At 43.0% G+C, this 21,982-nt stretch overlaps 1 protein-coding gene across 1 annotated transcript in view; it reads right to left on the minus strand.

Moving 5' to 3' along the window:
- LOC103254866 (ral GTPase-activating protein subunit alpha-2) overlaps window positions 1–19,811 on the minus strand; it is a gene marked incomplete at its 5' end in the record, with an annotated part of 126,663 nt that extends 106,852 nt beyond the window's left edge. Inside the window, 7 exons of the mRNA XM_021709892.1 lie at window positions 3,022–3,093; window positions 3,962–4,733; window positions 9,792–9,975; window positions 13,129–13,266; window positions 13,540–13,608; window positions 15,309–15,419; window positions 19,703–19,811. Of these exons, the coding sequence (XP_021565567.1) occupies window positions 3,022–3,093; window positions 3,962–4,733; window positions 9,792–9,975; window positions 13,129–13,266; window positions 13,540–13,608; window positions 15,309–15,419; window positions 19,703–19,811 (1,455 nt within the window). The remainder of the gene's footprint in view (window positions 1–3,021; window positions 3,094–3,961; window positions 4,734–9,791; window positions 9,976–13,128; window positions 13,267–13,539; window positions 13,609–15,308; window positions 15,420–19,702) is intronic.
- Window positions 19,812–21,982: the final 2,171 nt, after the last annotated feature.

Consider the following 21,982-nt stretch of genomic DNA (forward strand, 5'->3'; position numbering starts at 1 on the left):
CATCAGCACTTCACAGCCACAAGAAGCACAACCAGTGCATGGAGGAGCAGGTAATTCAGGAACACATATTGGAACATCAACAATTTCCCTTCCTCATTAGAATGCATTTTTCTTTCTTAGTAGGAATAGACCAGGATAGCTCTGCTTCCTTGTACTGTCACATTAAAAGCCAAACAAAGAAAAACATGATTTTAGCATCCACCTCCCAATGTGGAGGCAAGAGACATTTATGTTCAAAAGGGGAGCCTACTGCAATTTGTATGTATGTTCATCATAGTGTTTACATGTTTCTAACTTCACAGTATACAGACCACAGTTGCAAGACAATCTCTACTTTTCCAAAGGGCATGTTAAGAAGGAAATACGCATCAAAAGCTGTGAGATAAACTGATATCAGAAACAGAAATGTCCTAACTGGAAGCTGGGGACAAAGTATTTTATTTCCTGCCACCTGACCGATACACCAGTCTAGATTTCTCAGAGCTGAAGAGTCTCGGAGTTATTTCCAGTTTCTTCAAAAAAGAACCTTGAAAATGCCCTTCATCATAAAATAAGTTGATGCCCTTTCGATGTCAAGAGGACACTACATCCAGGAGTTGGGGGTTTAAATGAAGGTTAATCAAGGGGCAGAGGATTGCCAATCAGCTATTCAAAGCCATATTTTACTGCAACAGCACCCCAGGGAGCTAATTCAATTGTACCCCATGCAACTAAAGTGCATTAGCGCTCATCAAATTGGCCATGATTTCAAGATACTAAGTATTCACTGAATAGTAAGAAGCATAGAATAATTCAGCATATGCATGGAAAACTGAGTTTGGAACCCAAATGACTACTTGTTTAATACTGAAGGGCAGGAGAGGGAGGGAAGCGAATCCCTGAGTTCTTCAGAAACGATTCCTCTCAGAATTTCCAGAGAACTTGGTCTCTGTTCCTACAGAGAAAAAGAGTCACAGCAACATTCGGGAAACTGAATTAGGCAAAGAGGGGATAAGAACTAGGCTACAGGCTTTCTTTTTGCTTGCTTAATTATCTCTAATGAGTTTTAAAAAATTATTTAAAGTCAGATCTTTTACTCTGAGTTCTGCTTGATGAATCACGAAATCAAGAAATTAAAAAGGCAATGGAGCTGCAGGCTTCTGGCTGGAGGCAGGGCCTTTGCCCAGGTGTAACCACAAATGAACATTTTAATTCTGTATATTTATTTTTTTAAAATCCTGTATATTTCTTGATATTAAAATACTTACTACCCTCCAGAAATAGTAAAGCCACCTAGAAGAAAAGGCCCTCACACCCCCTTCTGCAGAGGGATTCTCAGGTTTAGAATAGCCATCCTGGCTCACTCCATGAACAGAAAATGTACATGAAGCAGTCCATGTGTCACCATGTATGTACATACAGGAGCAATTCATGCCTCTCCATGTGTGTAGCTACAGGAGCAGCTTATGCCTCAACATGTGTGTAGATACAAGAGCCACTCATGCCTCACCATGTGTGACTTGGGAGATAGGTGGAAGGTAGAAAAATAGAGAAGAGAAAAAGAAAAAGGAGAAGGAAAGGGAACGTACACCCCTCTCATTCCCATATGCTGGTCAACACAAACAAATCCATCTTAATACTAATGCTTCTGAAGGGCTGCAAGGGCATACAGCTAAAGTTTAATATAACTTTATCTGCTTGGTCCTCAGGGACATTAGAAGATGACCTTTAAAAAAGTCACCTTTCAAGTATTTAAGAGAAAATTCCAACTGAAGTTTACTAGTTATTGGGCTTACATTCAATTCAAGAATTCAAACTACCCAAGAGAATCCTAGGTTTAAAGGTGATATGCAAATAATAGTGATGTGAACCAAGAGTTTCCTTGAAAATAAAATTTAAGCATGTTAGCTTTGATAAAAACTCTAAAGTAAACAGCAAAAACCACAGCGAATCCACTAAACACATGACAGTGAAAACCTTTGCTCAGCAGTCATAACTGGTCACTGTAAGTGCCAAGCAGGGGAACCTCAGGCCTTGAAGGGGAAGAATGACAGTGATTGAATGAATGATTGAATTAATGTAATGAAGTGCTCTAATGGTTTCCTCAGGTGCCAGGTTAGGGCTCAGCAATATAGAGCAGAGCTCTGTCACTTCTTTTCTTCCTTCTTGCTTCCACAACCAGCACCTGCACCACCCTCTAAAAACATCTAGCTCAAATATATTTAAAAATTTGTGAGTTAAGAAAAAGTAAGAAAAGTGTAGTGAATAAAATACAGTGTGAAGAGTTAGAAATAAACTTGAGGAAAACCATCTAACTTTTTAATTTGAGAGCTGATGGAATATTAGAATATGCTTAAGGGGAACAAACCTTTTTTTTCATGAGTTTTTTTTTAAACTAAAGATCAAGGAAGCAGTTTATTCTTCTTGAGACTTTGAGGCACCTGTAATGTACCAAGTACTGCACTTATTGTTGACTTAGATGGTTTTAGAAGCATACATTCCCTCATATCAAAAATGTTTCATGGTTGTGAGCCCATCTTTAGAAATGCTTCTGAGAGGGTACAGAGGAGGGCTAGATCTGAGAACTCTATCAGCTTTAGAGTATCCATGGAGAGTTACTCATGACAGTACATGAGTTTTAACCTTTCCAACACTATAATGCCACAACTACAGAATGCCAGTGCATTGGCACACAGCATGGACCCAGAAGTCAGACTCACTCATTGTCAAACAGTGTGGTAGCAGTAACCATGGGCTGTTTCACCTAGGTAAACCATGTTCCCCCATCCAAAGAAGAGGTGGCTGCAGAGATGGAATGAGAATACCTGTTTACTGGTGCCACACAGAAAGGCACTAACCTCTTTCCAGTGTGTTAAACATGAAAATGTATTTCTCAAGAGTAGGTGTGGCATGCACAGATATCACCAGATCCTAGGCTACAAAGCTACCCTCGGATGCCTCTGAGGTGTATTCATTCCTTCAGCTGTCTCTTTAATCCCAGCGCACCCAAAGACAAACAGGTTTGAATAAACTTTCACATACCACTGACGGGAGTCCAGGTTTTTTAGTTCTCTCAATAATTTTGAATTTTTCTTCAACAGATGAAAATTCTTCCTATAAAAAAAGATGGGGGAAAAATTATAGGATCACATATCAATTTTGCTGTTTTTCAGTCAATTAACAAATCCACCCTATCAACCATCTATCTCCTACCTCACTCACAAAAGATTTGTGATAGAAACCTACAGAATGAACTCTATTCTCCCTAAGACCGGTAAAGGCGTACAAGTTCCACTGCATCCTGTTACTCTCTAGTACCGTGGATGGCTCCGTGGTCAGTTGAGTGCATGACTTGCGTGCATGTGCTTGTTTCTGTTTTCACTGTCAGCTCTGCTGTGAATCTTTTTCACCCACTTCTGGCCTTAAGACCTCCACCCCACTCTCAAGGTCCAGCTCAAATCCACTCCCTTCCACAAAGTCTTTTCTACTGCCCCAAACTTCTTACTGGATTTAATGGTTACTCTTGAACTCTGTGTCACTCTATCCTTCCTCAGAATTGTATCAAGTCTGCCTCCCTCATTAGACCTAAGGTTAGATTGTGGCTTATCCACTTTTGTAGTCCATTTGCATCTTGCATGAAAGTAGAAACAATAATAGACACAGCAGCAATTTAAACACACACACATCACACACACACACACACACACACACACACATACACACACACACACACACACAGAAAATGCTTGATATCCTTTGAAATACCTGACAGAAGTTTGGAATTCAATCTATATACTAATGCAGCACAACTAGTTTCACTTCTAGCTTTAGTTTAGCAGCAAAAAATAAGCTGCAAGCGTTGAAAAAGCAAAAAATCTCCATCTCTATTCTCTTGTTCTCCAGCCCCAAATTGATAGGAGGAACAATCGCACACAAAAATAATGATAACATCACTGAAAGCCGGTATGGTGTGGACTGTTACCTCTTGTCCCAAGAATTCATTCCCAGATCATCGAGCAACAGTCTACAGAAGTAGAAGGGCCCCTGGGGGTCTACTGGTGCGGGCTGCCCCTGGCTGGTAACCTTCAATGCAGAGTCAGAGTGACACTTCTGGACATGCTCCTCTTCCTGAGAGTTTTGGTGCAAAATGACCTCAATGATTTCCTTCTCTTGGTCACAGTTCATTCCACAGGGGGGTGGCGAAGGCTCATTTAGATTTAGCTGTGATGGTAAAAGGCATTCAGGACTTGCATGGCCAATACTCTCAAGCAATTTGTCAAGGACATCATCTCCTTCCTCAGTTTGAGAAGAATCTTTCTGAGGTCCAAGTGTGTGAGGGTGCCAGCTCGAAACCAGAAATGAAGGGCTTCTCCCACTGGGTGCTAAGCAGCCTTCTAAAGGCCCATACAAAACCTTGCCATCCCAAGAGTACTTCCCTGAGATATCTCTCACAATCACCCTCACATCAGAGAGGGCGCCCACCGGTGACCTGCCAGCTGGTCCTTCTGCGGGCATCTGAAGGTAGGAGATGAGGGTGCTGTCATTAAACACAAACAGCTGCAGGTTTGGGCTCTTGAACACCTCAGAGGACAGCTCGGAGCCTTCCACGTGGGCGTTGTCGTGGTTCTCGCTCACAAGGCTGTGCAGCATGGCGGGTCCCCCACTGAGGGGATAGTGCCCCAGGTGGTTCACCAGGTGGGCCATCACCATGCGAGCAGTCAGAGGGATCAACTCCAAGCTTCTTCTCTTCTTCTCTGGGGACAGCAGTAAAGAAATGTAAAGAGTCAGGGCCAATGAAGGTGAAAGCTGGACACCACCAGGTTGCACGTCCTGTCCTCAGCATGGGGACTTTTTTCACCTGTTTTCCTTTTTTGATACTAATTCTATTTGAATCTACAAGCACCATTTAAATAGATTGCTAAAAGAACCAACTTACATGAAGATGTCATTCTGAAAGAGACATCCAGAAATTGGTAGATATAGCAGTAAGCAAAAGAGGAATGTGTGTGTCCTGAAAGAGCCAGGACAGAGGGCTCCGGTGAGAACCAAATCCAAAGTCAGAGGGCAGCAGGATTAGGGAGTAGACCAGAGAAGTTACCTTAGCTCCCCTCAGTAGTTAAAGGAAGACCTGATGAAAAAATGATTCAAGCCTGTGACTGCTTAAATATATTTGAAGCAATTTGCTTAATAATCACTGTGATAATTTATGTTTTGTTGCTAGGGCATTTTAAATATTTAAGAGGATGTGACATATTAATAATTCATGGAAATATTTAGAAGGCTTTAACTAAATTTATAGTTGATGACAAATGCCCAAGAGCAAGTGATTTGCAAAATTTTTAATACTTAAAATGTATGGAAAGCCTTTGACAACAGTGTGTGTAAGTGGGTCTTGTAAAATAAGATGTAAGGAAGAAGCAGATAAACTAGGTCCCAAAGTATGGATTGGAATGAGCATGCAAGCTTGAAAGCAGTTAGGGAAATTTTAATCTGACAAATTTATTTTTATTTTATTTATTTATTTATTTATTTATTTATTTGAGTTGGAGTCTCACTCTGTCACCCAGACTGGAGTGCAGTGGCCGCTCCCGGCCACCGCAGCCTCCACCTGCTGGGCTCCGGTGATCCTTCCGCCTCAACCTTCCGAATAGCTAGAATTACAGGTGCGTGCTACCACACCCGGCTAATTTTTTTTTTATTTATTGTAGAGATGAGGTCTTGCCTGCCCAGGCTGGTCTCGAACCCACGGGCTCAAGCAATCCACTCACCTCAGCCTCCCAAAGGCGCGGGATTACAGGCTGAGCCACCGAGCCTGGCTAATTGACAAATTTATAAAAGCATTATGCACTAATCTAAGAACAAGTGCAAATGAAACCTTTTAATTTTAACCAAAAAAAAAATCACTAGATAGTTTAGATAAACTAAGATTTATAATTTGAAGTCACTATATATTTTAAATAAACTAAGATTTATACTTTGAACTTAAAACTTCAGGAAATACCCAGTTCTAAATTCACAACATGAAAAACCAAATATTAATTAAAACAAAAATAACTGTAAATATCCTTTCTCATGCTAAACATCCTCCCCCTTAGACATGAAATATCCTTTTTTTTTTTGAGTTAGAGTCTCACTCTGTCGCCCAGACTGGAGTGCAGTGGCCGCTCCCGGCCACCACAGCCTCGACCTGCTGGACTCCGGCAATCCCTCCGCCTCAGCCTTCCAAGTAGCCAGAATTACAGGCATGCGCTACCATGCCCGGTTGATTTTTTGATTTATTGTAGAGATGAGGTCTCGCTGCCCAGTCGAACCCACGGGCTCAGGCAATCCACTCACCTCAGCATCCCAAAGGTGTGGGATTACAGGCTGAGCCACCGAGCCTGGCTATGAAATATCCTTTTTATGACTTATTTATAAATAACACATCAGTTTGATGATGTGTAAACCCTAGAAAGAAACAATGAAATCCTGGAATCAAGGATATTCTGTGTTATAACTGAGCAGAACAAGATGTCCTGAGTTTTCTTGGATTTCTTAATAGTCTTTTCAATGAACAAGAAATCATCTGCACTCAATAATACAGAATAAAATTTTGTATCAAAAACTCAGTCTTTAGAAGCAAAGGAGGTCACATATATGTGTCTCTGAAATTAAACTCCCACTCCCAATCCCAGGAAATGCATGCATGATTTCCACAGAATTAAGAGATGTCACGCCCCAAACAGCACTGAGGAGCAAGCAGGGAGCTGGTGAGTTCCTAACGTGAAGCACTTCACAGTGACGGCAGGCAGAGTAGGCAATGCAACTCCAACGGTAAAGGTCCTGTTTGATAAAGGCCCGGAGCAGAAAATAACATGTAGAAATTCAACTTTCCTGTACTCTTGCTCACACAGGTTGTGCTTTCAATCTGCATAATTATGAAGGAGTGCTTTATGAACATGTTTGAATTTCAAGGTAGGAAGCTGACCTGGACTTAACACTAACCAAATCCTAAGCCATGACACACCCAACGCAAACGCAACACACCTCTGTTCCTGAAAAGTTAGGAAAAGGAATCCTAGACCTTCTCTGGCAAACTGCTTTACTTAACTCCCCATGGGTTTCCTGAAACATAAAATCTGTACTCCATTAATGAAAACACAAACTTGTGACTTCCATAAACTATTAAAAAGTCGATTCCAAATACCTTTATTTCTTTTGTTCTAAATTTACAGATGAGATTTGAAAGCAGCAAGACTGGCCTTTAAGTGTGCTTTGTAAGAGCTCCCTGCCCACTCCCCAGGTTTTGGCAGTTGGGTACTATGATGACTGGGGTGTGTGGGCCTATCACCAGTGGCCCTGCTCTGAGCCAGGTCAACAGCCACCTTGGCTGCAGGTAGGTGAGCATGTCTCTTGCTTGAAACTATATTTGAACATAGTAATTATGCCAAATGGTAGCAACGGTCTATGAGAGGATCACTGAAAATAATAGATAAAAACATAATATTGTGCATCAAAAGCATGACCTGACTAGAAATAGTGTTGTGATGGATGATGAATGAAACACTGAACACATCTTGTTTAACCTAAAATATCTAAGCTACCACCTTTATTTTTATCTACTTAGCAAGAGTGTGAGCATACCAATATGTCTTTGAGCTCCTTGCCAATTTACTAAGTTAACATGTTAGTGAATTTTGAAAACTCCTTTGTCATAGAAGTTTAAGCAATTATTTTTAGTACTTTAGAACTATGCTGGGAACATTTGCATAAGGTCCTGAGGTTTTCTGGAGAAAAATATTCCAGTCAAAGAGTGTTATACATCAAAAGAACAATGGCATCAACATTTAAACATGCATTTTAGGTTTTTATTTTTTCACTAACCTATTTATCTTCTGCTATTTTCAAGTGACAAGTCATAATAACTACTTGAGCCTACTTTAGGGATAGCCAAGTGGGCTGAGTCTAAGTTAATGACTTTGGGAAACTGTGAGTTAATGTTTTTTTTTAGTTAATTTTCTTATAACACTTAGGGATTTATAGTAAGAAACAACAAAAGAAGTAGATCAAGAGTTATTTCGAGGACTTCATAAAAATTTGGTTTGAATTTCCAACTGTGGAAAAAGTCAAGAAGATATTGCATTTAACAGACAGTGAAGCTCCAGGAAAAAAACCAAATGATTCCATAAATGGAGGGTAACCCAAGAGGATGACATAAAAAAGCCACACACCACCTACTACCAACACAACTCAAAACAAGAGTCTACGGTCACATCTCAGCACAGACAATATATTTCAGGAGCTTGGTCATTACATCTTAAGCTCAGATTCTGCCTCCATTATTTCTGGCTTGAACACCCCTGGGAAAATCCCTTAACCTCAAGTTGCTCAACTACAAAATGGAGCCAAAACTAGGAGTGCCAGATTTCAAGTCCTTTCTTCTGACTGGCATGCCCACTCTGTCTTTTCCACTTGCATCTCATCTCCTCTTCATCTCAACCTGACCCGCACTCCAGACCCTGCATTCCCACAAGCACACTCTGCCCCCTGTGCCCTCACCTGGCCACAGCCTGTGTGCTTCCTCCCTGCACCAAAGGCCCCACAGAGGGGTCTATCTTGGGGTTCTGAGTGGTTACCGCACACGCCATCTGGATATACCAAACATCTGCTAAAAGTGCTCTGGCAAAAGTTGCCACCCAATTCCTGGCTGGGAAATAATGCAGCTCCTGTTCTCTCACCTTCCTGAGCTTCCTGAAGTAACCGGTATTACTGACCTCCCTCAGTCCCTCCCTGCTGTCTTCCTGGACTTCCCAGAAATGGCAGGTTTCCTGGTGACAGTCTCTCATTACCTTTTCCTTAAGGATGCTTTTGCCCCCAAGTTTCCATTCTTGGGTCTGGGTTTTTAACTTGCAAAGTCCATAAATTTTTTCCAGGTGATCTAACACTCCACATTCACATTTTTTTTTAACTTAATTTTGAGACAACCGAAGATTCACTTATAGTTATAAGAAATAATACAGAGATCTCAAATACCCTGCATCTCAGTGGTAACATCTTGCATACCTGCAGCACAATATCACAATCAGGAAACTGGCACTGATACACTCAAGCTTTGCCATTCAGTGTTCACCAATTTTTCATGCATGCATGCGTGTGTGTGTGTGTGTGTGTGTGTGTGTGTGTTTGTTTCTATGCAATTTTATCCTATGTATAGATGACATACCCACACTTGGACTCACATTTTAAGGCCCCAAGTTGGACTGCTACTATTCTGGGGAGACAGAATAAGGAGGAAGCATAGCATCCTGATAAGACCAATATACCCTAATGTACAAGCAGAGCAATCCTAAACTGTGGCAAGTAAATCTCATCTCCTCCAGGACACTCTCCTGTCTGGAACACTCCATGTGTCCCTTTTAAAACCTCCCATCCTGCCACATCTGGCTTAAGTCCTGCTCCATGGGAAGTCACCATGGTGCTATTGGCCCACACATGAGTCCCTATGGATTCATTCTGTCTCTCCCATTAGGCGCAAAACTCCAAGGGGATGGAAAAGGAGCCATTTTTGTGATACCCATGGGTCTGGGACATATAGGTCCTCAATAATATAAAAAACATTTGAATAATTAAGATGGAGCAAAAAGAAAAGAGGAGGAAAAACAGAAAAAAAAAAAAAAAGTAAAAGAAACAAGGAAGGCAGAATGTTGCATTATAGAGGACTCCAGGAAACAGGATTTCAACAAGTAGATTTTCAAAAAATTACACAGCAAGCATGAACAAAAGGCTACTACATCTTTCCTCTTCCTATGCACAGGATTTAGAAGAATGCTCACCTTCTTCAACAGTCAGCAGGTTACCCAGTTCTGCTGATGACTGACACTGGACTGGCTCAGAACACTTCACATTTGCCAGTGGCAGGAAGGGGTCATAATCCGTGGATGACAAGTCAGCCAGGGTCAGCGTGTAGTGACTCTGTTGTGTATATGTGCTTGAGCCACACACGCAGCAATGCAGAACCTGTGGAAGCAGAATGGAATGTGCACCAGGCTGCCACCCACTGCCTGTCCCCAGATAGTCTGTAAGTACCACAGCACTTCAGAGCAGGGACACCTCCTTAGAAAGACTTGAAACTCGGTCCCTTCCACTCTTCGATACCTTCTTGCTATGAGCAAGTTTTTTGCTCCTTTCCCATTAGTGCCAGTAAGCATATTCTCAAGGCCAAAGTTAAAAAATGTTTATTTTGCCATTCTGTGTGATTGTACACTGAGTCCTCCTCCAGCCCACCAAAGGTGACACAGGAAGAAAGAGCTAAATCAGGAGATGGAGTGTTGGTGGGACAAGTCACCCTTAGTGAAGGGTGAACGAGCACCCTAGCAGAGGCCACCAGCACACTCTGGGACCAATCAGGAGTTTAAACTAGCATAACTCACAGACCCATGAACTGTGAGGGCTAACTTAACACAATTTGCATACTGATTTTTGCAAAATTGATTTCTGGAAAGTTCATGGGTTGTTTACAAATTGCAGTTGCTTAAGTTCGATCCACTTGTTGGTGCTTTTGTGCTCACATAAGCCCTGCAAACGCAAATCACCCTGAACATGGTGAAATATATGAATGAGGTAATAATTATCATAAGTTTTGCTTTTAAATCATAAATTCAAAAAGCTGACTTTTATAAAAACCAAGGTAGTACTTTAAAACAAAGGAAATATCTGTGGGCTAAACACATGTATGTCAAGTCCCTAATAAATGGCTAGCTTTGGTTTGCTCCCATGGCAGAAGGCCATGTGGTCAGGTACCCTTTGCACACAGCTAAAAAGTACCAAGAACTGTAGTTGGCAGAGGGCTGCTCCCTGAATGTGTCCTTTTCCTGGCAAAAAAGCAGTACAGGAAAATCCTATGGTGGCTCTCTTATTAATGTAAAAACTGAGCTTCTGTCATTGAGAGAGTTGATTTTTACTGTCAAAATGCAATAAATATAAGATACGCAAATTAAAACACAATACAATGCCACGACATACCTACTCCATAGCGCCAAGTATTAGCAAGAATATAGAACAGTGGCAGCTCTCAGACACTGCTGGTGACAGTGACACCACTTAGGCAAAACACACATGTCCCAGCAGCTCCACTCCTAGGTGTACACTCAACAGAAATGCATTCACATGTATATCAAAAAAGTACTGGAATGTTCACATTCTTCTGGTCTAAAACTCTAAACTACCCAAGTATCTACCAACAGTAAAATGGATAAATAAATTGTGGTTTATTCTTACTGTGTAATACTATACAGCAATGAGAGTGAAAAATCTATAACCATGCACAACATTATGAATAAACTGCTCAAAAATAATGTAGAGTGAAGATGGCAGACTGAAGAGGACATACTGTATGATTCCATTTGTATAAAGTTCAAAAACGGGCAAAACTAATCTAAGCTGTTAGACAGGACAGTGGTTGCCCCTGGGTGTGTGAATGGATAAGTAACCAGGAGAAGGTACAGTGAGGGCTTCCAGGATGTTGGGAATGTTGCTTCTGGATCTGGGCTCTGATTTTACAGGTGTGGGTACTTTGTAAATCTTGATCCCAAGCTCTCACTTGATGGATTTTATTAAAGCATAATATGCTAGAAGCATATTATATTGAAGCATTTTATATTTCAATAAAAACTCTACTTTAAAAATATAATGAGGAGTTGTTCAATAACTGAGTCATGTTTACTATGATTATTAAAAAAAGGAAGAAACAGGTCAGAAAAGAGATGAAAATAAGCGACTGTGGCTAATTTAGCGGGCCTAAGCCAAGCATCACACAGGTTTATAAGCCACAAAAATACAAAAGTATCTAATTAATCCTAACATAGTTATTAAAATCCTTGCTCACTAGAGAAACTATTTAAAAATACACAATACTTTTTACTAGAATTGGAACAATGCTTACATTTAAAAAAAATTAATACATTTAAAAATAAAGCAACAAAGTAATCAGTTTATCACTTGGGAGTCATTTTTAATGATTAAAAGTTACTAAAAAAAATGCTGTTAACAGTGGTTCATGTTTATAATTCCAGCATTTTGGGAGGTCAAGGAGGGAGGAGTGTTGGATTCCAGGAGTTCTAGACCAGCCTGGATGACATAGTAAGACCTCGTGTCTATAAAAAATTTTAAAAATTAGATGAGTGTGGTGGCACACACCTGTAGTCCCAGCTCCTGGGGGCTGAGGTAGAAGGATTGTCTGAGCCTAGGAAGTCGAGGCCGCAGTAAGTTATAAGATTGTGCCACTATACTCCAACCTGAGCAACAGAGCAGGACTCTAATTTTAATAAATAAATAGAAAAGACAAAAGAAACAAGATCTGGTGTTTGATAGACCCAGTTGGGTGACTACAGTTAACATCAGTCAATTATACAATTCAAAATAGCTAGAAGAGAATAATTTGAATGCTCTTAGCATAAAGAAGAGAGAAACACTTAAAGTAATGAATATCCCAATTACCCTGTTTGAGTATATACATTTAAAAATTATCATAGTACCCTGAAAATATGTATATCTAATACCAGGGTGCCAAAAAGATGTATACACATTCACTCAAAAGATGGTGTTAATCAAATGGATGCTAGCATCATTGTGTGACAGACAGGACAGTAGAATTGGCCAATACAACCATCTACCAAGTTTGACTTGTTATCTGCATATAGTGAATATTAAAATTTTAATACAGTTTTTCTCCTTTCTTAAAATGTGTATACTTCTTTTGGCACTCCGGTAATTTATCAGTAAGATAAATTAATTTTTTTTTTAAAGAGGCTATTTGCCCTAGGGAAAAAACACCTAATACTGCAGATATTTCTGGAATATAAAGAGTTCTTTCTTAGGTAGACATAGACCATGTTCCATGAAGATTGGGGGATTCTGACCAAATTGCAATTGTTTACAGACCAAAGATAATGGACTTGTAAAAATATATGCATCTCTAATGTGGTAACCACTGCTTCTCTACAATCATCTTTGTTCTGCTTTCAGTCCTTCAGTTACTCATTTCTTAAAAAATATTTAACCCACACAAATCATTTTCAAAAGGGCGCAGGGAGATAAGTAAGCGTGGAATGCCTATCTCGGTCATTCTCTGACATGTAAAGCCCACTCACACGTAAGGCCCGTGGGACTCACTCGGTAGATGTAATCCAGCAGGGGGGCCCTGCCCGAGTGCTGCTCCTCCAGGGCCGCTGTGGACACAGGGTGGAGAAGGGTGCTCACAGGCAGTGCCATGCACCAGTCCAAGAGGCAGAGGAGCAGGGACACGATGAACTGGAAAAAGAACACGCACGGTCACTTGGCTGCAGTCCCGCAAACCTACTGCCAGGAATCGCCAGCAAGGAAGCGGTCCCTGCATATGGTGATGACTCAGTGGACACATATGTGCAAGGTAGGCAAGTAAAATAAATCGTGTTTCACAGAAAGACTGCTGAGGCCAAGGCAGAAGGGTATTATAAAGGGCATCACTCCTAGTAATATTATTTGTCACTCTTACATTTAAAAAATCACAAGCTTTAGGGAAAACTTAGCAAACGCACTACTCACCTTCTTATCTGTTTCCATGGAGGAGTACTCTGCACTTGGTAAAAGAAACGCGATCGTGGCCACGAGGATCTGCATAAAAGACAAATCCCCCAGTCACACAGACCATAGTCAGAGCTCTGGAGCCTAAAAGTCCCAGGATGGCCTTGCAACTACACTCAGCTTGGTGCCAACTCACCACAGGAAGGCAACAGAAAGTCAAGGGCTGGCTGTGTGTGTGATCCTGGAAACTAGGAGAAGCACAGGGGTCATGCCTGTTGCCACTCCACTCTATTGATGGGGGAACTGGGGGACCAGATAAAGGAATGTTCTACACTGTGGTCACACAATTTCCATCATCAGTCTCCACACATCTCACAGTTAAGTCAAAAAATACTTTCACATACAATTATGAAAATACTCCCATTTAATTTCCCTACAAATCATCTCAGTTCTCCACCCACTGTCCTAGTGGAACAGGACCCCCTTCATTTTCAAAACTATTCCTGTTAAGATGATAAATTATATGGCCACCCTAAAACCCTATTTCACATTTTGTAGCATTCTGATTTTCTATGTCCCAAACTCTATTTCACCCCAGGTCACTTAAGGTCAAAAATCACTTGTGACTTTGGATGTGTCTCGGAGAGAACAGAGTGATCTTTCCAATGAAATCTGTCTAGGGCTGAGAGAAAACAAATCAGTGTTGCCTCTTCTCTCCATGTAACACCACACGGGGACAAAACACATTTTCTTGAAGACATATCACTGGATGTATAAAGAACAAGGCATGTTTTTAAAAGTGCAGCTAAAAAAATCGGCAGGAATGGATGTGCCTTGCCACCAGACACCCACAGGAGTAAGGGGGCGTGCTCATGTGCAGGCAGAGGACACTTGAATGTCACTGACCCTCCAGGATGTTATTGTTGGGATGACTCTTCCTGCTCCCTCTGTCCCGCTCTCCCACTGATTGCCTCCCACCCCAGAGGTTATTACAGCAGTAATCTCATTACAGTCAGGCAGTCAGAAAGTGTAGGCCAGGCTTCAGGCTGGGAGAGACTAGGGCTTTACAATAGCCACCCCTCCGCCACGCACCAGGGGCATCATAACCAGCTGCCTACTCCTTGTTGGCACCATCCAAATTGCTTTTGATGAACGAACCCTGATCTACAAAAGGCCTCTTTGTTGTGGCCATATCTGCCTTTCAAAATTCCCCAAGTCTAAGCCTCTTCCCGGAACACGCATGGCTTCTTTACGTGGTACTGAAATCACAGTTGAGAAGGGCCAGTCCAACTTAATCTTTTTTTTTTTTTTTTTTGAGTTGGAGTCTCACTCTGTTGCTCAGGTTGGAGAGCAGTTGCACGCTCACGGCCACCCCAGCATCGACTTCTGCCTCAGCGATCCTTCTGCCTCAGCCTTCCAAGTAGCTGGAACTGTAGGCGCATGCTACCAAGTCCGGCTATTTTTTTAAAAAGTTTACTGTAGAGACAAGGTTCCCTGGGCTGGTCTCGAACCCGAAGGCTCAAGCAATCCACTCACCTCGGCCTCCCAAAGTGCTGGGATTACAGTCTGAGCCACTGAGCCCGGCCCCAACTTAATCGTTTATTATTATTATTATTATTATTATTATTTTTAAATTTTTTTCCAACTTAATCTTAAAACCAGCAACTCATGTGCCAATATAACAGTTGGATCTCTATTATTTGGGTATCTATAATTAATTAAATATCTAATACAATCATAAGGAAATACTTATGCTTTAGCATTACAAAAAAAGAAAAAAAAAGACTTACTTCTGCCATTTTCCGAGGCAGAGAGGTTTCAAACATCTGAAGCTTTTCCCAGTAGGAAACCAGCAACTGAAGAATATCACATGCAACCTGAGCTACGATTTTGTTAGGAAACTATAAAAGGAAACAAAATCCCCAAGTCAATACACAGCTTAATAGGTATATTATTCCTAAGGAAGAACAAAAGAGTAATTTCTTCCCAGTTCCATGTAGATTACATTTATTTGTTTTGCATTAAATTGATGAAAAATATATCCTATTGCCAGAGAGTTTGTACATAACCACACCACCATTCTATAACTGCTTCTTGTCTAGCCTAGTTGTGTTAATTTACATAACGTTCTATAGAAACAAGTAGGTATCATTAAACCACTTGAAAATTAAAACTATCATTTCACAATTTCATAATTTCTTTATACAGCTCACATAAATCATATTTTTGACAACTAGAGCAAATTAAAATGTAGTACAGATTATTGAATATCTCCTGTATGTTGATACTTTTACAAGAATCTTACTCATTCTCTCATTGATAAATCTTCACTGACAGCTCTGCAGAGTAGATGTTATTTTCATTGATAAGAAACAGGGACTTATCAAATGACTTTCTATTCTGTGACATAAAACTTGATCTGTGTGTACAACATACTAAGACATGTATAAAATTAGAAAGCATGAGAACTCAACTCGCAAGTCATGACATAGTCAATTATTCTGAGTATGCTTCCAGAAGCTGGCGTGGGTCTCAGTCACCACCAAGGCCTGGATGCCCCATTCGTTGGGAGATGGCATGGCACAGGTAGTACCTTCAAGGTCTTCCTGTTTCATGCTGGGGGTGTGTGAAGGGGATGAGGGAGCTCTGTGCTTCTTTAGCTGGCCAAAACCTGAGACCACACATTATCCATATCACATTATCTAGAGCAGAAGGTTTGTCACTGATCCTGTGTCCCTGGATGAGGGAAACCTCATTCCAAATCACATGAAGCAGACATCATTTGACAGCATTGAGACATCAATGTTTAGCACCCCAGTAACAAATGCACAGAATCAAGAAGAAGGTGAGGCAAAGGTGACTAACTCTACAGAATAGACAGTTACTGACTATGCCTATCTGGCAGGTGCTGGGTAAACCCAGGTGGTCATACCTGCATGCAGAGGCTACTCACAGCCTTCCTGGCCATCCAGACCCAGAGGACCTGTCTCCACCAGCCTCTTTCTATCTCTCAAACACTCTAGCTTGTTTCGGCCCCAGGGCCTTCCCACCTGCTCACAGCTTTGCCTTAGATACTCATTCCCCAGGTCTGCATGTGGCAGGCACCACTACATCTTTCAGATGGTGGCATAGAATGTCATCTGCATCCAAACAGTAGCACCCCATCCCCCTCAGCTCTCCAGCCAGGCCCAGTTCCCTGGCTATACCTCCTTCATGACATGAATGGCCGCCAGAGAAGATGTTTTGTGTGTACTTGTCCTGTATATCTTGCTTACTGCTACACCCCTCGTGCCTAGCATGGCCCTGAAGGGGAGCGGGGAACACAGAGGCAGTGGGGCCATGAGTGCAGGCTCCATGGTGCTGCTGCCATCCACAGTGGGCAAGTTATGGGTAGGAAAATGAGGCTGACCCTCAGCTCAAAAAGTTGGAGACAGACACAAGGAAAATGATGGACAAGACTAAGGGCCATGGCAGAGGGGAAGGATGTGGAGTGAGGAAGAGAGGCAAAGGGAAGGTTTCATGGAGGGAAAGGGGGCCTGAGCTATGCCGAGAAGTAGGCAGAAGGGGAGCCAAGGTCTCCTCCCAGCGGTGGGTGGCAGAGCACAGACATCTAGATTGGAAGGGCCAGTCGGACACAGGGCTGCAGGCAAGGCAGCATTACAGGCACTGAATGAGTGAGGTGGGGAAGGGTGGAGATGAAAGAAGCCATCCACACACACACTCATCCAGCTGGAGTTACAGAGTACCAGGGCCAGCACTGAACTAAAGACACAAGATGGGCAGAACAGGCACAGATCCTACTAGCAAGGAACTGGCAGCCTCGTGGGGCAGGTAGGGACCTGACCACGTGGGTCCCCAGATACCATGCTGGGTACGCCAGCCTGTGGCGCACAGGTCAGACCTGTGTGTGGACAGATCCTTCTGACGGCAGTATGAAGGGTGGGTCTGTGGGGTTAGACTAGAGTTACTGGCCGAGGGCTCAGTAATCGGCAAAGGCTGGAGACAAGAAACCATGGCAGACTGAGGAGGAGGCAAAGATGCCTGGGAAGATGTGGCAGGAGCAGAAGCAGGATCAGGGTTAAGCAGCTCACCGGAGTCTCGCCTATGTTATCAGCATGGGACCGGCGGGTTGGGGACCTGACTGTGGCTCAGAACATCCTCCCCTAACCACCACACACCTGTCACCTGTCCACTGTCCCACCACAGACAGACAGACAGCGAGCTGAGGACCTGGGGTGTCAGCACTCACAGACAGACAAACAGATAGTGAGTTGAGGGCTGTGGGTGGCAGTGTAGCTGTGCTCACAGACAGACAGATGGACAGCGAGCTGAGGATGCTGGGTGGCAGTACGGCTGTGCTCTTTCTACTCACCAGTTAAGGGGTAGAGATGGGGAACCACCTTATGTTATATTTATATAAAGTTAAGAAAAATTAGAATTTTTAAACAGATCTTAGAACTGAAAAAAGGCATTTTGAAAATGAGTTGAGTTCCACAGTGATATATATTTATAGCCAACTGGTTTTCACTGTATGTATTTCTCCAGGGCTTTGGAATTCATGAGGTGTCCTGCACACCTCAGCTGCTGAAGCCCCAGACATGAGGCCAGAGTGTCCTGGTTTGGCCCAGTGAGCTTCTTGGCTCCAGGCAGCCCATCTTCCTCATCTGTGAGTAGAGGACTCTGGGTGGCAGTGCAGCTGTGCTCAGACAGACAGTCTGCATGGATACTTCCCTTAGAGGCAGTGCTAAGGGTTACATGTGCCGACAGTGGTCAGGTAAGTGCCCGCCTCAGGTTGGAGGGAACACTCCCAGGCTGGAGGGTGGAGCATTCTCAGTCTGGAGGGAGCACTCCCAGGCTGGAGGGAGTACTCTCGTGGTACTGTAGTGATAACTGCCATTTCTCACCACTGAGATCAGCAGCAAGCATTCTTCCCTTCCCTGATGTGACCGGCATTCCACCTCCACCCTCACTCCAGGTGTGGTGGAGGCACACCAGGGCACAATAAGGTGATGGGGGGTCAGAGGACACACTCGGGGAACCCAGAAGCATTGCGTATGGTCAGGTGGGGCCAGGCGCCAAGCCAAGGGCAGGGATACGAGCTGAAGCAGAGAATGCAAAGGGTGGTGGAGAGGCCAGCGCTGGACTGGTGTAACTGTGCCAAGTGTCAGCTGCAGACACTGTTACTATCAGAGCTGCACTGCAGACAGCGAAGCAGGGTGAGCTGAAGCCCGGATGCTGGTATAGATGGAGGGTTCAGGCTTAAACTTCAGCTGGGCCAGGTGGTGGCGCTAGTGTCTGGGGTGGGTTCCTTCATTCTCCTGCACCTCGGATCCTCCACTGGTGACCTGGGACCCTTACCTCTGAAGTGAGGACTTCCACAACGCCCTTGGCACAGTGTCTGGTAAAGACCAGGCATTCCTCAGCCCTGGACACGTGGTGATGGCCAGGCTGATTACTACCATCACCTGTGAGCAGAAGCCAGGAAAGGACCTGGTAGGATTCGTGCTCGGCTGCAGAAGCAACTTAACAGCACACGTAAAAGTTCAATCATGTCTTCATGCCACATAGTTCTGTGTTCAATGCTGGTCCCATCACATACACCTGTGTGGCCTTGGCCTATGACCTGACTCTCTGGACCTTGATGTTCTCATGTGTAAAATGAGTATTGTGACATCTACCTTGCAGAGCTGTCATGGAGATTCACACAGAATTTAGAGTTTACCTGTAACCTGGCCCCTCTTCTTCTCATAACAAAGCAAAGAGAGGAAGATGTCCTAAGAGTGCCTGAGGTTCAGCGGCCGACACTCAGGAGTCCCAAGGGGAAGTTGTGGAGGCAGGCCTTTCCTAGGCCTGATGAAGAGGCTAAGGCACAAAATCCCACTTTGTTGTCACCCTCACCAACAGGAGTCCTCTTTGTCACAGGAGTCACTCAGCCACCAGAAGAATTCCATTTGGCCACTGGGCTTGGTTCAGAAATGTCTGGCTACTGTTGGCCCAACTGCAGCTGCCAGAGGGGACGCAGTGCTGCTAGCCTCTCCTGGGAGGCTCATGGTACTCAGAAAAGGAATTCAGAACCCTACCTCTCTACAAGGTAGGAGACAGCAAAGATGGGACCAATTCAGACTGAAACTATTAAGTGCCTGGGATACAGGTTATGTCAAATAATATCACAAACTGGCAGTACCTTCAAGGTCACACCTATCACATTGAGGGCCTCTTTCACCTGCGGGTGGCTTGTGCACTCTGCAAGCTCTTCACATATCCAGATCCCAAGGGAGCAAATGGCAATGCATCTTTCGAAAAGAAGAACACAGAAAACAACTCTTGTGAAACTGAATGCATTTTTTTGGTATTTTCAAATGATAAAATATTTTAAGTCTATTTATACAAAACAGCCAACATAATGGAGACATTAACAGAGTGTCTTCTTGAGAAAAGATAAAGAACCTTCAATTGGCCAGCTCTCGGGACAATCAGAAACGTTGATGGTGGCTTACTACTTAAATATTCAATGAAACAAATGGCATATGTTCTGCTAATTGTCACAGTCCATATATCACTTATTTTTGCCGAAATGAATCTGTTATTATATTTTACTGTTTCAAGATATTTTAAGGAAGAATAAAAAATAGGAATTGGTGAAAATTGAGTTTGTAATTGTTTCCCTTATAAGCATAACACCTACTATAAACATAAGACAGGCCCTATACTTTATTTTAAAGTATATTTGAATACAATTTTCAAAATACATTTCACTGTTATTTCTTCTGAGCAATGTGCAAGGACAAGGTATTCTTAAAAGAAAATTGACTCTATCATATACATTTCTATTCTGTTTTTAACTCTATAGACATGTGACTTCCCACATTACAGAAAAGTGGGGAGAACTGTCAAGACTCATTGATAGCTGGAATGTGGTGTAGATGAGAAAAAGAAGAAATCAAAGTGTCCCACAAGGTTCTGGACTGAAAACCTGAGTAGATAGTGGTGCTATCTGCTCTCATGAAATCCGAGGGACAGTTAGGCTCTGGGGGCCAGAGGGCAAGTTAAAGGATTTAGTCATGGCTGTGTTTAAGTTTGGATATGTTAAGACATTCAAGTTGAGCTGTCAAATCGGCAGTTTAATGTGTAAGTATGAGCACATAAGCAGAACACTGAAGGAATTCATGAGCAGTAGATAGTATTGAAATGCTAGTTGGAAGGGATAAGAGCAGCCAGGAGGCCATAGAGGGACACCAGGCCCAGTCCTGAGCCTGAGTCGCTCTAACATTCAAAGATGAGGTGAGGAAGAAGAGGAGAGCAGAAGAGCAACAGTGAGGGAGGAGCAAAACCAGGAGATGTGATCTAAGGAACAAGTGCCTTTCCAAAAGGGGGCGAGAGGAACTCCAGGATTGGTAAGTAACAGAAGCACAAGCACATTTGTAGGAGAATCTGTGAAGGAACTGCAAGAGAGTCTATGGCTTCTTTACAAAGTTGGGGTAGTAGCCGAACGTGGTGGCTCAAGTCTGTAAACCCAGCATTTTGGGAGGTGAAAGTAAGAGGATTGCCTGAGTCCACAGGTTCAAGACCAGCCTGGGCAACATGGCGAGACCTGTTCTCCACAATAAATCAAAAAATTAGTTGGGTGTGATGGCATGCACCTGTAGCTCTAGTTATTTGGAAGGTTGAGGAGGAGGGATTGCCTGAGCCCAGCAGGTCAAGGCTGTGATGGCCATGAGCTTGCCACTGCACTCCAGCCTGGGTGACAGAGTGAGACCCTGACTCAAAAAAAAAGTTGGGGTAGTAAATATAATATAAAAAAATTATTTAAAAAAGGCAAGATAGAGATGAAGGCAAATAAAAGAAATATTGAGAAGACTTGATTTAAAATAAAGTATAACATTAGAAGAAGCACATTTAAGTAGATCAGAAATCACAGCAAATGAAAATGAACAAAAGCTCCAGTTAAAAATAAAGGCTAGGTGGCAGCTGCGGGAGCGGCGGCCGCCTCGGGAGCCGGAGGAAAGGCAGCCAGGAGCGGAGAGCCGGCCGCGCCCCGAGGCCTGGCCCTGGGGGTGGGGAAGCGCACCCGGGAGCTGGAAACTTTCCCGGCAGGAGCTAACTTTTGGGCAAGAATCTCTCTCAAGAGAAAGGAAGGAAGAGAAAATTGTGAACTAAGCCGCCTCCCTGTCTTTCCTGGTGAATGAGAAGCTACTCCTAATAGAAACAAAAGAGTGTTGACAATGCTAAAGGCTGTGTTGAAGAAGAGCCGAGAGGGAGGAAAGGGAACCAAGAAGGAAGCAGAAGTATTTTAAAGAAAAAAGGAGAAGAAAAGAAGAGAAGATCCAGAAGAGCGGAGACGGGGCAAGATGGCGACGGCATAGGTGAACTGGTGAGATTCTCTGAACGGACCAAGACTGCAAACTGCTGAACAGACAGACTGTAAAGCAGAGGGAAAGTGAACAAACCAGAGACCCTCATAAGG

The sequence above is a fragment of the Carlito syrichta genome, unplaced genomic scaffold (assembly GCF_000164805.1).
Source record: "Carlito syrichta isolate Samal-C Ts95f unplaced genomic scaffold, Tarsius_syrichta-2.0.1 Scaffold287596, whole genome shotgun sequence".
Lineage (NCBI taxonomy): Eukaryota > Metazoa > Chordata > Mammalia > Primates > Tarsiidae > Carlito > Carlito syrichta.